This window comes from Octopus bimaculoides, chromosome 4 (assembly GCF_001194135.2).
Source record: "Octopus bimaculoides isolate UCB-OBI-ISO-001 chromosome 4, ASM119413v2, whole genome shotgun sequence".
NCBI lineage: Eukaryota > Metazoa > Mollusca > Cephalopoda > Octopoda > Octopodidae > Octopus > Octopus bimaculoides.
Genome location: NC_068984.1, coordinates 23146800 through 23161649, shown reverse-complemented (window position 1 = coordinate 23161649; position 14850 = coordinate 23146800). Strand labels below are relative to the sequence as shown.

The 14850-nt window shown below is 32.2% G+C and overlaps 1 protein-coding gene across 2 annotated transcripts in view; it reads left to right on the top strand.

Moving 5' to 3' along the window:
* LOC106876823 (sodium-dependent phosphate transport protein 2A) overlaps positions 1-14850 on the top strand; it is an 84734-nt gene that overhangs the window by 37850 nt on the left and 32034 nt on the right. Inside the window, exons 8-9 of one of the 2 annotated variants that reach the window (XM_052966948.1) lie at positions 317-464; positions 2807-3681. In XM_052966948.1, the coding sequence (XP_052822908.1) occupies positions 317-464; positions 2807-3681 (1023 nt within the window). Of the gene's footprint in view, positions 1-316; positions 465-2806; positions 8245-14850 lie in introns of those variants that run through there. The other variant, XM_014925541.2, reaches the window with a different exon arrangement.

Here is a 14850-nt window from a genome sequence, read left to right as displayed (position 1 = left end):
GCTTTAAATTTTCATTCAGCATAAAATACATAAATTCAGAAACATTAATGCATAGGAATGCAGTGATTGTAGCTAAATTTGGACCTTGTATCCTTAAATGCTCGAGTTGACTTCTGATCAAAGGCCTAGTCTCTTTAGAAATAGACAGGACTACAATATCTAATGTACGTGTTACTTATTTAAGAAAGCATGGTGTGATTTTAGGGAGATTTAGCTGTTATATTTTGTAGGTCATGCAACTGTGTTGAGACTCCATAGTTTGCGTTTTTATTTTGCATAACTAAAAGTTGATGTATAAATATTTGTCTCATTTCAGGTTTGGTGCAAATATACCAAAACTTATGTTCAACAAAATGTTACACGTGAAGTTAATGTGTCTTCCAGTGAAAGTCCTAATTTAATAACCAATCTACAGAATGTAACACAATTAGAGAAAATATATGTAACATCACCCATAGAGAAATGTAAGTTATGTCATACAGTGAAATCATATTATTCATTTTAATGTATTTAAAAAATGTTTATTTAGTTGGAATAAACTTCTTGCTTTATTCTTAGTGTGACCATTTTACAGAAAACGAGTCCTAAGTGACAAATGTTATATTTTTTCTGTCCCAGATCATTAAACCTCAGGTTAATATTTATTTTGGTAAGGAAGTTTATGAGTTTGTTTTCATAACAATGCCGGTATTTATGACAGCTAAGCAAAATATTAGACAATATATATAAACACATACAGACACATTCATATTTCATTCTTTAACTGTTATTTTTTAAATCGTGTGACCATTTTACAGAAAACAAGTCCTAAGTGACAAATGTTATATTTCTTCTGTCCCAGATCATTAAAACTCAGGTTAATATTTATTTTGGTAAGAAAGTTTATGAGTTTGTTTCCATAACAATGCCGGTATTTATGACAGCTAAGCAAAATATTAGACAATATATATAAACACATACAAACACATTTTTTTCTTTAACTTTTTTTTTTTAAATCATTTCCCCATACTTGTATAGCTGGGATGGATATTATTTGCAGTGCTTGGTTTTAATGCTGTATATTAAAGTATATTTAGAGCTCACTTCCAATCAATTTAAAAATCTTTATAACCAACTTGCCCATACTTTCTGACTTAAACACGCAATCAATCGTTGTCAAATTTTATTTGAACATTGAACATAAATTAAACACGAACATAAATTAAAAGTTGATTGGGATATAATACCAAGAACCTAATCATATTCTAATAACCATAAACCACTCAATTTACGAATTACAGAAATCTTAGCACTTTTCCTCCCAAAACTCCCAATCCTAATTAGATTTTTTTGAAACTCCTGCAAGTATAAAACTATAAAAACCTATAAATATTTCAAATCTTGTATTTTAACAAACATTTTATATATCTTAACCCATTTATGTACATTTATTTCATCTATATATTCTTCTGTTCGGTTTTAATAAAAATTTAAATATGTGAGTTTTTGCAGTATGTATCTGATCACAAACTGCAGTCCAGTGGAACTTGACCTCCTCTGTAGCTTCACTTGCATATACAATTATGTCAATTCTTGTTTGTAGATTTGGTAGATGTCAGCGATAGGTAGCACATAGAAGTTGGAATTTCTCCATTTTAATGAGGATTTTTTAGATTTTTTTTTCATGGTGCCCTTAGAAAACATACATCATTTTCCAAAAAATACTTTTTTTTAATGTTAGAAAGATGCTCTCCATCATTTCCAAGAGCATTGTGAAAAACAAAACTCAGAAAAACCCCATCAAAATGGAGAAATTCCAACTTGGGTGTACTACCTATCACTGACATCTACCATAGATTTGTCTTCCATAAAATTCTCACACAAAGACTAAATCAAAAGGTTTATTCCAGCTGACTAAACATTTTGTAAATACATCAAAATATGTATAAGTCTCAGAATGTTGCTTGTTTATAAGTTTCAACATATGAAAAAGTGTAGAAAAGTAAATACATAAAAGCAAGTACATATGTCTAAAGGTATGCATTTATATCTATATATAGGTTGTTGCCAGTGCCACTGGACTGGCTCCTGTGCAGGTGGCACATAAAAAACACCATTTGAGTGTGACCGTTGCCAGTACCGCCTGACTGGCCCTTGTGCCGGTGGCACGTAAAAACACCCTCTACACTCTCGGAGTGGTTGGTGTTAGGAAGGGCATCTAGCTGTAGAAACTCTGCCAGATCAGATTGGAGCCTGGTGCAGCCATCTGGTTTCACCAGTTCCCAGTCAAACCATCCAACTCATGCTAGCATGGAAAGCAGACATTAAACGACGATGATGATGTATGTATGTAGATGGATAAGGTGTTGAGCTGGCGGAATCAATAGCATGTTGGACAAAATGCTTGGCAGCATTTCTTCTGGCTCTTTACATTCTGAATTCAAATCCCACCAAAATTAACTTTGCCTTTTCATACCTTTGTCTGTTAATAAAATAAAGTACCAGTCAAGTACTGAGGAAGATGCAATCAACTTGCTCCTCCATTTCACCCCTTCAAAATTTTGGCTTTGTACCCTGTTACCGGCTGGTATTCTGTTTAGTGGGGAATGTAATTTTGGTTACTAATATGCCGTGGAAAATGGGTCCTAAATCTAGAGAAATGGTAAAAAAATGTAGTTGGATGGCTACATGTGCACATACATGTGTGTTAACATATGCATGTTATATTTTCTTGTGATATTTTGCTATCAATAATAGATTTTTTGTGTAAAAAGAAATTTTTTTTCATATAAACATGATATTAACTTCTTTTTTTAATATATTTCAGGTTATTGTCTGATGAGTTATATCAATTGGAATGATTCGGTATCCGGTGTTGTTTTGCTGGTCATCTCATTGTTATCTTTGGTCTTCTGTCTAATGGGAATGGTACGCTTGCTTCATTCGATGCTCCGTGGACCTGTAGCTTCAGCCTTGAAGAAAACAATAAACTCTGACATTCCAAAACCATTTTCATTTCTAACTGGATATGTAGCCATCATTATTGGTGCTATATTAACAATAATTCTTCAGAGCAGTTCTATATTCACATCAACTCTCACACCTTTAGTTGGTATGGGTGTCATTCACATTGAGCGAATGTACCCGCTGACTTTAGGTTCCAACATTGGAACGACTGCAACTGGTTTATTAGCTGCCATGGCAACTTCGGGAGACAAGCTGAGAGCTGCTCTGCAAATTGGACTCTGCCATCTTTTATTTAATCTAACCGGCATTTTAATATTTTATCCAGTACCAATAATGCGTAAGCTTCCTATAAACCTGGCGAAAATGTTGGGCAACACCACGGCCAAATACCGTTGGTTTGCTTTTATGTATTTACTGACTGCATTTTTCCTGCTTCCAGCATTTGTCTTTGCCTTGTCACTGGCTGGCAAATATGCACTGATCACAGCTAGTGTCATCATTATTCCACTCCTTGCCTTCATTATCATTGTTAATATTCTGCAAAGTAAAAAGAAAAGCCTCCTGCCAAAAGTACTGAGGAACTGGGATTGGCTTCCTCTCTGTTTACATTCACTAGAACCAATGGACAAGTTCCTGTCAAAGTTCACAGGATTCTGTAAAATGTGTCAAAAAAAACTGGATCAGCCAAGAGCAAACGAAGGATCCAGCCTGAGTGCAATTGATAATTCTTGTGATGTAAGTCCTCGAGCTGAAAGTCCTACTAGTTTCAATTCTACAGCACAATTAATAATAACACATGAAACAACAAAATGTTGATAATTTAGGAATTAACAGTTCATTATAAAATAATTATTCATTTAGGAAATTTTAAATTTTGAATCACCTTTTTTTTTTTTTCACCCCTCTCTCATGTGAGAGCAGATCTGTTATCATTTCCTACAATTTACATGTAGGTGTGAAAGGGATTATATATATACAGTCACATGTCTACAACTGTACATATATAATTGTGTGTGATTGTATATATACGTACATACACACATATGTACTTATGAGTTTCTCTGTGTGTGGTGTGGGTGTGTGTATGTGTGTGTGAACTTGCATAAATGTTATATTGAGGGTGCTGGCACTGCAGTTTGTAAATATTCTTCATCTAAGTAACATAATAAGACCAAGCTAATATAGGGGATCTATTCAAGTGAATGTTTTACTGAAACATATAGAAGTTTATACCATTATATAAAGCTATCCATAGTAAAATTAAGATGTGTATTTATGTGCTTTAATTATTATTAAGGCTTGTGCATAAATGCATCTGTTCCTAACTAGTACACAACAGAATAATTAATGATCATGTATGTAAGATATATAATGTATATATTTATATATATCATAAACATCCATATTCATGCACATGTGCATACATATATGTGTGTAGATGCATATATGTATATATATGCAGACATATATCAATGTGTATGTGTACTATATATGTCTACATACATATATGTATATACATGTTTGTGTGTATAAAGTAAAGCAGTAATCACATGTATATATTTGAACAGATTTGCACTAATTCATCATTCTATATTTATGTTAGCTGGTGGCTGCATATAGTGAATTATATATGCTGGCACAATTATTTCCAAAACCATTTTACAACGACACTATCTCATTGACATTGCTGAATGATAAAAGCTGCTGAGAAAAACTTACTTCAAAAGAAATGAAGTTATTCTTCTATTTATCTTTTCAAGTTTACCTTTATATTAGTTTATTAGTGATTATGAGTAGAAAAAAAATTCTAGTAATATTGATAATTTAGATGAATATTTAGTAATTTTCAAAAATTTTGTTCCTTAATTTACAAGCTATTTTAGTATAATAATATATATATTAAAAAAAATTTGCATAGAGAAAGAGTAAGCTAAGAGAAATGCTTGGGTTGCATATTCTTTAATTTCAGTCGTTAGTTCATTCACTTCATTTATATCATTACTGATAACTAAGAAAATATGAACATCATAAATTAATATTCACAAGAAGTAGTAAGCAGTGTAATATAAGAAATGAAATGTTGATTAGCTGGCTCTTCAACCAAACTGCTTTTAATTCCCATCTCCAGGTCTTTCATTTCATTTACATAATCAATGACCTCTAGGAAGGCATAAACTTCACATCTTCATTCAACCACCTACTCCAATAAAAATTTAAATTTTGTGCCTATTTAAAACATTAATATATATATACATACACACACACACACAAATATATATATATATATGTGTGTGTGTGTGTATATATATATATATATATATATATATATATATATATATATATGTAGTAGTTAATCTTATGTTATACACCTGGTAGTTTGCTGGTAAAGCACGTTTACTGACTCAGTGTTCATTGGGTATGTAATTAATGAGAGAAACGGAAGATGGAGAGTCTTTATTGATCACTACAATCATTTTGACCCATCTAGCATCAAACCCCTGTCGATGGGATGCTGCATAACTGGTTTAGGTATATCCCTCAGTGTAGATGTGTCTCCTCAGGTGATTTCAAGAGGTATCATTAAAATAAACTCTGTTTCACACAACTTATTACTGCATGTTTTCCTTTTGGTCTTCGTGATAGAAATGGCAAATTGGTGGGTACCTCTTCATTCTTATAGAAAATCATTTTTTAATTTTTTGCTCTATTGTATATTTGTTTCTTTTTGTATCTGGTTTTTGTGATTGATCTTCTATAACAATGAAGCAGTATCCATTAATTTACCATTTCTTTGAAGACCAAGAAGAAAATATGCATGTCATGTGAAACAGAGTCTATTTTAATGGGATAGCTTTTGAAATCACGTGAGGAGACACATCTATACTGAGGGATAAGCAGCATCCCACCCATGAAGGATCAATGGTAGATGGATCGAAACGATTGTAGTGATCAATAAAAATTCTTTTATCTTCCATCTCATTATATATATAGTTAACTCTATTGTAAAGAATGTTTGAGACTAAAATCCTAATTTATTTATAGAAGCAATTTATGTTCCTCAAAATATGCTTTCTTTAGATACTGAATTAAAACTAAATATCTATACTTAATTAGTACCATTAACAATAAGGCTAATTTTAATTTATGTATGTATATTTTTTTTATATAAACAAGTATCTTTATTGTGAAGATTAAGATCAATTTAGGCGTAAATAAAATAAAATAATAAAAATAAGTGATAAGACTATAATAATTATTTTTAATATGGAACATATATTTAGGTATTTTACTATAAATCTTGTTATACAAACTGTAAAATTTAGTCCTATTTAAAAATTTTTTAACATTTTTCTGTTCATTTTTGTTTTGTTTTCAAACATTCAATTTTTTTCATAGGTATAAAGAAAAACTATACATTTTCATTTTGTCAATTCTTTTACATCTTTGGTTAATGTTTTAACTTGAAACAATGTTATATATTAAAATTATTTGATTTAAAAAAAAATTTATTTATTTATTTTTTTTGTTTCATTCTCCTACATTTCTCCCCTTAAAAACATCTGAGAAATATTTTACTATAGTGTGAAATGACATTTTATATTTAGTTTTTTTTTCTTTCTTTTTCTTTTCTTTTTTCTTTCTTTTTCAAATTTTAATATAAAAATGATGTCTAAGATTGGCACAAGTGTTCAATTATAGGAAACAACACAATCAATTATATTGACTCAAGTACTTGATTGATTCCAGAATGGCAAAATCAACTCTTGCAGGATTTGAACACAGGACACAGAAACATTCCTAAATTGCCAGAAGTTATTTTCCCTGGCATTTTATCAATTCTACTATCCATCAAACTTCTAATATAAAATAATGAATTCTACCCCATTAGTAGTCTAAATTATTTTACTCCCTAATTTTCAGTATATCTTTTTTTATTTATCTTAGTCTTGTAAGTCAAAATTAATACATTTATGGAAGAATGGTTTTAATTATATCTATCTCCTGAAAGTAGAGCTACTATGATATACTTGCTACATTGTGATAAAAAATTTTTTTTTTTATAATAAGCATCACATTTTTTTCAGTGACTATTAATCCCTTTGACTTCTGACCTAAATTGTGAACCACCAATCTTTTATTTTGTTCATGGCTATCAGTGCTTCTGTGTGTGTGGTATCTGAAAAGGTTGGTAAATAGCATGAAATACAAAAATAATAAAAAGGAATATTACTGAGCTAACAGGTGGGGAAACACATTTGTATGTGTTTCTATTCAGAAAATTAAAATTTAACCATACAGTCCTCCATTTTAAATTGAATGATGTTTTTGTGTGGTTACAAAACTCAGCACTTCATTGCACTGACTAGCATTATTATTGTTGTTGTTATTATTATTATTATTAAGGCAGTGAACTGGCAAAATTGTTAGCACACTGGGTGAAATGCTTAGCGGTAGTTCATCTGTCACTACATTCTGAGTGCAAATTCTGCTGAGGTCGACTTTGCCTTTCATCCTTTCAGGGTTTATTAAATAAGTACCAGTTATGCACTGGGTCGATGTAATCGACTCCCCCCTCCCCTGCAAATTTCAGGCCCTGTGCCTATAATAGAAAGGATTATTATTATTATTATTATTACTATTGCCACAGCAATCTGGGACAGTTGTCAGCATGCTGGCCAAAATGCTTAGTAGTATTTCTTCCGATTTGAACTTCTGAGTTGAAATTCCATCAAGATCAAGTTTGATTTTCATCCATTCAGGATTGATAAAAAAATTATTATTATTATTATAATTATTATTAAGGTAGCAAGCTGGCAGAATTGTTAGCACATCAGACAAAATGCTTAGCAACATTTCTTCTGGTTTGTTTACATTCTGAGTTCAAATTCTGTCACGGTCAACTTTGCCTTTCATCCTTTTGGCGTTGGTAAAATAAGTACCAGTTGAGCACTAGGGCCAATGTAATCAACTAGCGCCCACTCCTCCAAATTTTCAGGCCTTATGGTTATAGTTGAAAGGCCTATTATTATTATTATTATTTAACCACATATGTCAACTTCTGCTTCTCACATTTTCTCTTTCAAATTTCAACAGATCTGTCACATTTACACTCTCATTCTCATTTTATTGGCTCTTCCTCTTACCATTTTAATTTATACAGTTTTTGGGGGGGTTTTTTCTAACCCTCTTATTCCACCTTTGCCTATGCATCATAAATTCATTGCCATTTGTACCAGATGTCCTTGTATTTATGTTAAGTCTCGGCCATAAAACATCACTGTCCATTGATTAAACACAGCTGTCATCTGTTCTTTTTTCATTTTATATTCCATTTAACATTGTTTCTTTTTCAGCAAATTTTCAATTTTTTTTAATCCTATTAAAAACAAAAAAAAAAAATAAAAACAAAAATGAGATAAAGTCGATTTGTTTTAGATTTCGCAAATATTACATAACCAGAATATCAATTAATTCATTATCGCATTCCATATGGTTGTTACTGGTTTCTCAATTTTTGGACAGCAACTTTCAAACAAATGCCTCAAGTAACAACATATATATATATATATATATATATATATATATATATATATATATTTTGTGTGGACTGTCCCAAAAAGGGGTACTCAGTACCATAGTAGAGATGAATAATATTTTCTTTTGGTTGAGTCTGCCTCTTGCTACTCTGAGTTTCACTTGTAGATGCACAGGATCTTCAGATAATTTGTTGTGACAACTTGTCTGATGATCCTGTACATCTACCAGTGAAACTCAGAATAAGAAAAGACTGACTTGACCAAAATAAAATAGTACATACATACATATATGTGTTGGATTATCATAATTTTCATTGCCAGTGGATGAGTCTCACTACACTTTGCATTCTTTTGTCATCTCTTTTCTGACATCTTGAAGTAAACTTTTACCACTTCTACATTGATCTTTCATCAGACTTCCTCAATCATATCTTCCTTAAATTTGGCTTTCCTAGCATTTCTTTACCCAACTGCTGTATATATGCATTACATATCCATACCAGTGCAATCTAACATAGATGTTGCACACTAGTGGAATAGGCTTGCTTCAGTTCTTTATAACCTTTGCAATTCAATCAACTGCAGTTCTTACATAAGCATTATACAATCTACCCTTTGTTCAAACAGAGAATACTTTTATTTCCAGCAGAGCAAATAGCTTTTCAAACATTTTCTACTCTTATGCTTTCAGAGCAATCATCTCTATTGACAACAGAATCTTTCAACTACTTCCAAACATTGGAGAGAATTTTTTCCTATGGTGTTCTTGTACTCTTAATATATTTACTGCTAAATATTCCTCTGCTTCTACAACATACAAAGGTTTTTTTTTACCTTCAACCTGCTTTCTGATTCCACTGCATCTCTTAAACACTTACAATCTACCTTGAGTACACCATAAAGAAATTCTTGTTATTTTATAGTCATTATACTAAACATTGTTATGTTCATTATGAATTTGTTTTGTGAAGTCTGACTTTCTGGTAAGGTGTTTAACTATTGAGTTTTTAAATCTTGGATCTGTGTTAGCTCTATATATGAAAGAGTGGCTTCAAGTAGAAACATTACATAGCTTGAAAGGACCATATTTTTTCATACACATTTCTTTGTTTTTGTTCTACAAATGAAAAGTATTTTAAACAAATATTCTCCTGTTTGAATTTCATTTTAGAAGAGTATAACATACTACAACAAGATTTTTATGAAATAACTGAAGACAGTTACTTAAGGAGTTTTTAGACAATAAAATGACTTGAAGTGTTCATGTAATAAATATATTTTGCAGACAGTTTTGAAATATACAGTAACATAAATTCTTTAGATCTAGTATAACAGTCCATTTGGTATAAGATAACCTTATGTTTATTGTTGACTCAGAAAATTCAGCTTGATAATACTTTACTCAGTTCACCTGAACTCTCCTCTGCTTTGTATTATATACAAAGCCTATCATTTAAAAACCTTGATTATTTTACAACAGAACATATTCGTTAGGTTATATAACAAAAACCATCTTAAGAAAACAAAAACTCTGCTATTAAAATTCCTTCAACTCTTTGGTTATTTTCAAAGTTAACTGAGACAAAAAAATTGTTTTATTGAAAAGCAATATGCCAGACAATATACATTTTGAAAGAAAAGTGTTGTAGTTGGTTTGAAGTATTTTCATATAAGAAAATAAAGAAATATTTCCTTATATTTCAGGCATTAAGCAGTTACAGCATTATCAAATCAGAGATTGCCATATACAAATAGTGATCTCTGATTTCTGATAATTTGTTAACTACTTTTTTCTCTGCAGAAGGGTGGTTCACCCAAACTATATGGAATTAGCAAATTATTAATTCTCTCTCTCTCTGCACTGTATGAAGCTTTCCATATTCTGTATTTGTTTTAAAATACATTTTGTTTGGCCCAGAGCTACATCACAAACTAAACTATTAGGACAACAGCTCCTTATATACAAAACCTAGATTGAAGAACAAACTTACAAAGGACAGAAAGATAATGATTTTGAGGACTACACACATATATATATATATTATGCAGAATTTGACCACCTCCTGTACCTACACCTTAGTACTATCATGTCATCTGATGTGGCTTTTTAAACCAGACTATGTTTTGAAAAGACACTCATATACATTGCATATCCCATATGGACCACCACGAGCTGCAGATAAGTTCTGATCTTTGTGGATCTTAAAATGTCTTTTGATGCCTCCATTAGGCTTGCAAACTTTCTGGCATACATTGCATTGAAAGGTGTGTACAGACATATAGGCAGAATAGTTGGTAGAGGTTCGTTTTCCATAGGTTCATAAATGAGATTTGAGCCCAGCAAAATAAAGGTGTATGTTTGTATATATATATATACACACACACACACATATATATTCCAGCTACAATTTGTGCTTTCAAACTGCACAAATTTTAATTTTATTTAGTATAACCCCAATAAAACAATAACTTTTCTTAGAAATATTTGTTACTGTGATTACTTTATTGCTTGGTTCTCGCTGAAATATAGTTAATAACTATCTTCCCTGTTTTCTGTAGGAAATTTTGAGAGAAGTGTGAGGTGTAAATACCATCGCTGAAGTATGTGGTAGAGGATTATAAACATAAAAAAAGCCACCAATTAATTCTGGACTCTTCAACAGTTTTATGGTGCTTCAAGTGTAGTATAAAATTTGAAATGAGGCAAGACTCTGCAGTCATTCAGTTTGCTATAAATAACAGTCAAGTTACCCTCAAAACACCATTTTACTGGACACATTAAACAGTGTAGTCCTGAACATACTCTTCTTTTCATTTAATGTCTGTTTTCCATGCTGGATGGTTTGACAAGAGATGGCAAGGTCAGGAACCACACCAGGTTCTATAGTCTGTTTTGGCTTGGTTTCTACAGCTGGATGCCCTTCTTAATGCCAACCACTTTACAGAGTGTACTGGGTACATTTTACAAGGCACCAATGCTAAAACAAACTATACAACATGGAAAGACTGTTAATCATAGGTCTGCTCTATGAGAGTTAACCTGGTTATAAACAGCAATGACTTTGAAAATGAGATATTGGGAGATGGAGGTTTATTAAAATATAGTGAAACTAAATAATATTTTGTATCATGATCATTTTCAACCTTCTCAAGTTTTTCTTTGACCTTTGTATGGATGTTATTATTATTATTATCCTTATTCCTTTTCAATGACATGGCATATCAAATCAAAGATACATCTTGATGCTGAAGCGAACAGTGCTCCAGACATAAAGCAATATGTTGATTAAAGCATTAATTGAAGGACATTCAAATGGAAGTCATGATACTATAACAGTGGAGCAATCAAACAGTAGCTGCTTATGTCAGTAACAAAGATATTGGGGAAACTTCTATATATTTGCTTGATATGCAAGAAATAGCAGCCTAATCGTTCTCAAAGCATGGTGGACTGTTCATTTGTCTGTATGTTGTAGAATACATACAATTGAGACATTGTTTCCCCAACTGGATGTTCTTCATATTGCTAACTCTTGCCTACTTTTTGTCTTTTTTTTTAAAGTAAGGCAGTTATCATTTAACTTCTTCGAAACCAAATGCTTTGTTGACAGATAAATGTCAAGCATCATTATCAGTAACTTATTCATACAAAGTGCAGAATGTAGATATTCACATTCACACAAACACTAGGTTTTGACAGTGTTCATCTATATTGGTCAATCTGGGGGTCTGCAATAGAAGACACTTACCCTGGGTGCCATACAGAGAGACTGAACCTGGAACCACATGGCTGCAAAGTGAAGTTCTTAACTACACAGCCATTGATTGATGTAGTCTGAGATACATTATTCCTGATGATCATGAAAAACCTTTGGTCAGAGATGTCTTAAATCAGGGTTAAACAGCTATAATTAACCTAGAAGGTAATGAACCAATGAAGATGTCCCTTTGTGGTCACTCACCCCGTTAGAAAAAATAGCCAATTTCCCCTCAAATTACACTTTACAGTTTTAAATAAAAAAGGTTACATTTGACAATATAGTCCCTAATATAGAAGAAGAATGTGATGGTCACAACTGACCTGGGGTTAAATTACAGCAACGGCCCACTTAGGAAGTAGGACTTCATATTTAAAGATATAAATTTTATTTTGTAGTTTGTCATCTATTCAAATTATTATTGTAAATGGGATGGAGGGTGTTATGCACTTTAGAATAAAAACAAATCCTTGCTAACCTTCAGATTTCAATTTTGATTCTTGGCAAGCTATTTCATTATTACCTCCACCTTAGTGAAAGCAGAGATATTGTTTTCAGTCATGTTTGTTTGTCCGTGGACAAGATATCTCAAGAACCGCTGGATGGATTTGGATGAAACTTTCAGGGATGTTTGGCCTCATGACTGGCATGAACTGATTAAGATTTTGGGATTGATCCGGTACTGGACAAAGATTCTGGATTATTTTTCCTGTTTTTTTTATATTTTGAGAGCGGTCGGGTTCATTTTTAGTATTCTCATTTGTGAGAGCAGTCGAGTTTATTTTAGATATTCTCATTATAAAAATCATCTCTGGCTAATCGTTGAGAGGATGTTGGTGTTGCCTTGGCAGAGTTTTGCTCTGAGTGCCCTTGTTCTTACTATGTTTATGTTCTTAGAAGAGGCATGAATACTACAGCTTCAGTAAATATGCAATTGTCTGAAGGAAAGCTTTATTTTACACCTAGCTAAATTGTAATATAATGTATATATATATATATATATATATATATATGTAAATATCAAACAATGAGGAGTGCTCAACACTACATTGCTGGATAAAGATTGTTTGTGTATTAAGGCTACTATTGGTTTCATGTTAAAGAAATTCTCAACCTGAAACCAATGGAAGCCTTAATATATGAATAAAGTATATATATATATACACAAAAATTAACAATGAGATAAAAATCCAAGGCTGTAAAAGATTACGGAACATTTATAAATAGAAAGTCTTACAGCTGTTTCCGGGATATTTTATATATCCCTTCATCGAAGACGGTGTGAGAAAATGGTTAAGCAATAGTTATTCTAGATAAGATATGAAATAGAGAGTGAAGTGGAGGAATGAAAATAGACATGAGACATGCAGGGATATTGTATCTGTAGTTCCATTATTTAGGCAGAATGATATACATATAAGATTCCTATACCTTGTGTGTAAGTTCCAACAGTATTTAAAATTGGAACTTACAAGGTATAGGAATGCCATTCTGCCTAAATAATGGAACTACAGATACAATATCCCTGCATATCTCACATCCATTTTCATTCCTCCACTTCACTCTCTATTTCATATCTTATCTAGAATAACTATTGCTTAACCATTTTCTCACACCGTCTCCAATGAAGGGATATATAAAATATCCCGGAAACAGCTGTAAGACCTATTTATAAATGTTCTGAAATCTTCCACAGCCTTGGATCTTTATCTCATTCTGTTAATTGTTTTATATATACACATGCTGATATATGACCTACGTTAGCCTCCTCATTCGCATAATCACCGAACCTGGAGCTTAACTATAGTCTGTCCATAGCACTTACTCAGCATTACCTGACACCTTTGAGTCTTATTGACACCATTACCTCTCATAACCTCTATATACATATATATATAGTGAAGGTGTGTGGCCTAATGGTTAGGGTGTTGCACTCACAATACCTAGACCCTGGGTCCGATTCTCAGACTAGGCAGCATGAGCAAGACACTTCATTTCACTTCGCTCCAGTCCACTCAGCTGTTAATAGGTAACCCTGTGACAGAACAGCCTTCCAATCAGGGGGAATGGTGGCTTGCTTCTCTAATCAGCAGTGTGGCATCATTTGAAACTTAAAATGATGCAAAGCGCATTGTGACCAATAATGTATAACACCATTCAATAGTCTGGACAATCACGTGATATATATGTATGTATGTATATATATATATATATAGTATGTATGCAGATCCTGTGGCTGTGATATTAAATGGTTACACAACTCTTGTTATAGGTTAACCTACAATCTATCTAATTTATCCCAGATATTACAATTACTGTTTTTTGATTACTGAGTACTTTTTTGTTCCCTGGTGCTGGTGATGATATAATGTATACTCTTTTCTTTTACTCTTTTACTTGTTTTAGTCATTTGACTGCGGCCATGCTGGAGCACCGCCTTTAGTCGAGCAAAATCGACCCCAGGACTTATTCTTTGGAAGCCTGCCAAACCGCTAAGTTATGGGGACGTAAACACACCAGCATTGGTTGTCAGGCGATGGTGGGGGGACAAACACAGACACACAAACACGCACATATATATATATATATATATATATATATATATACAC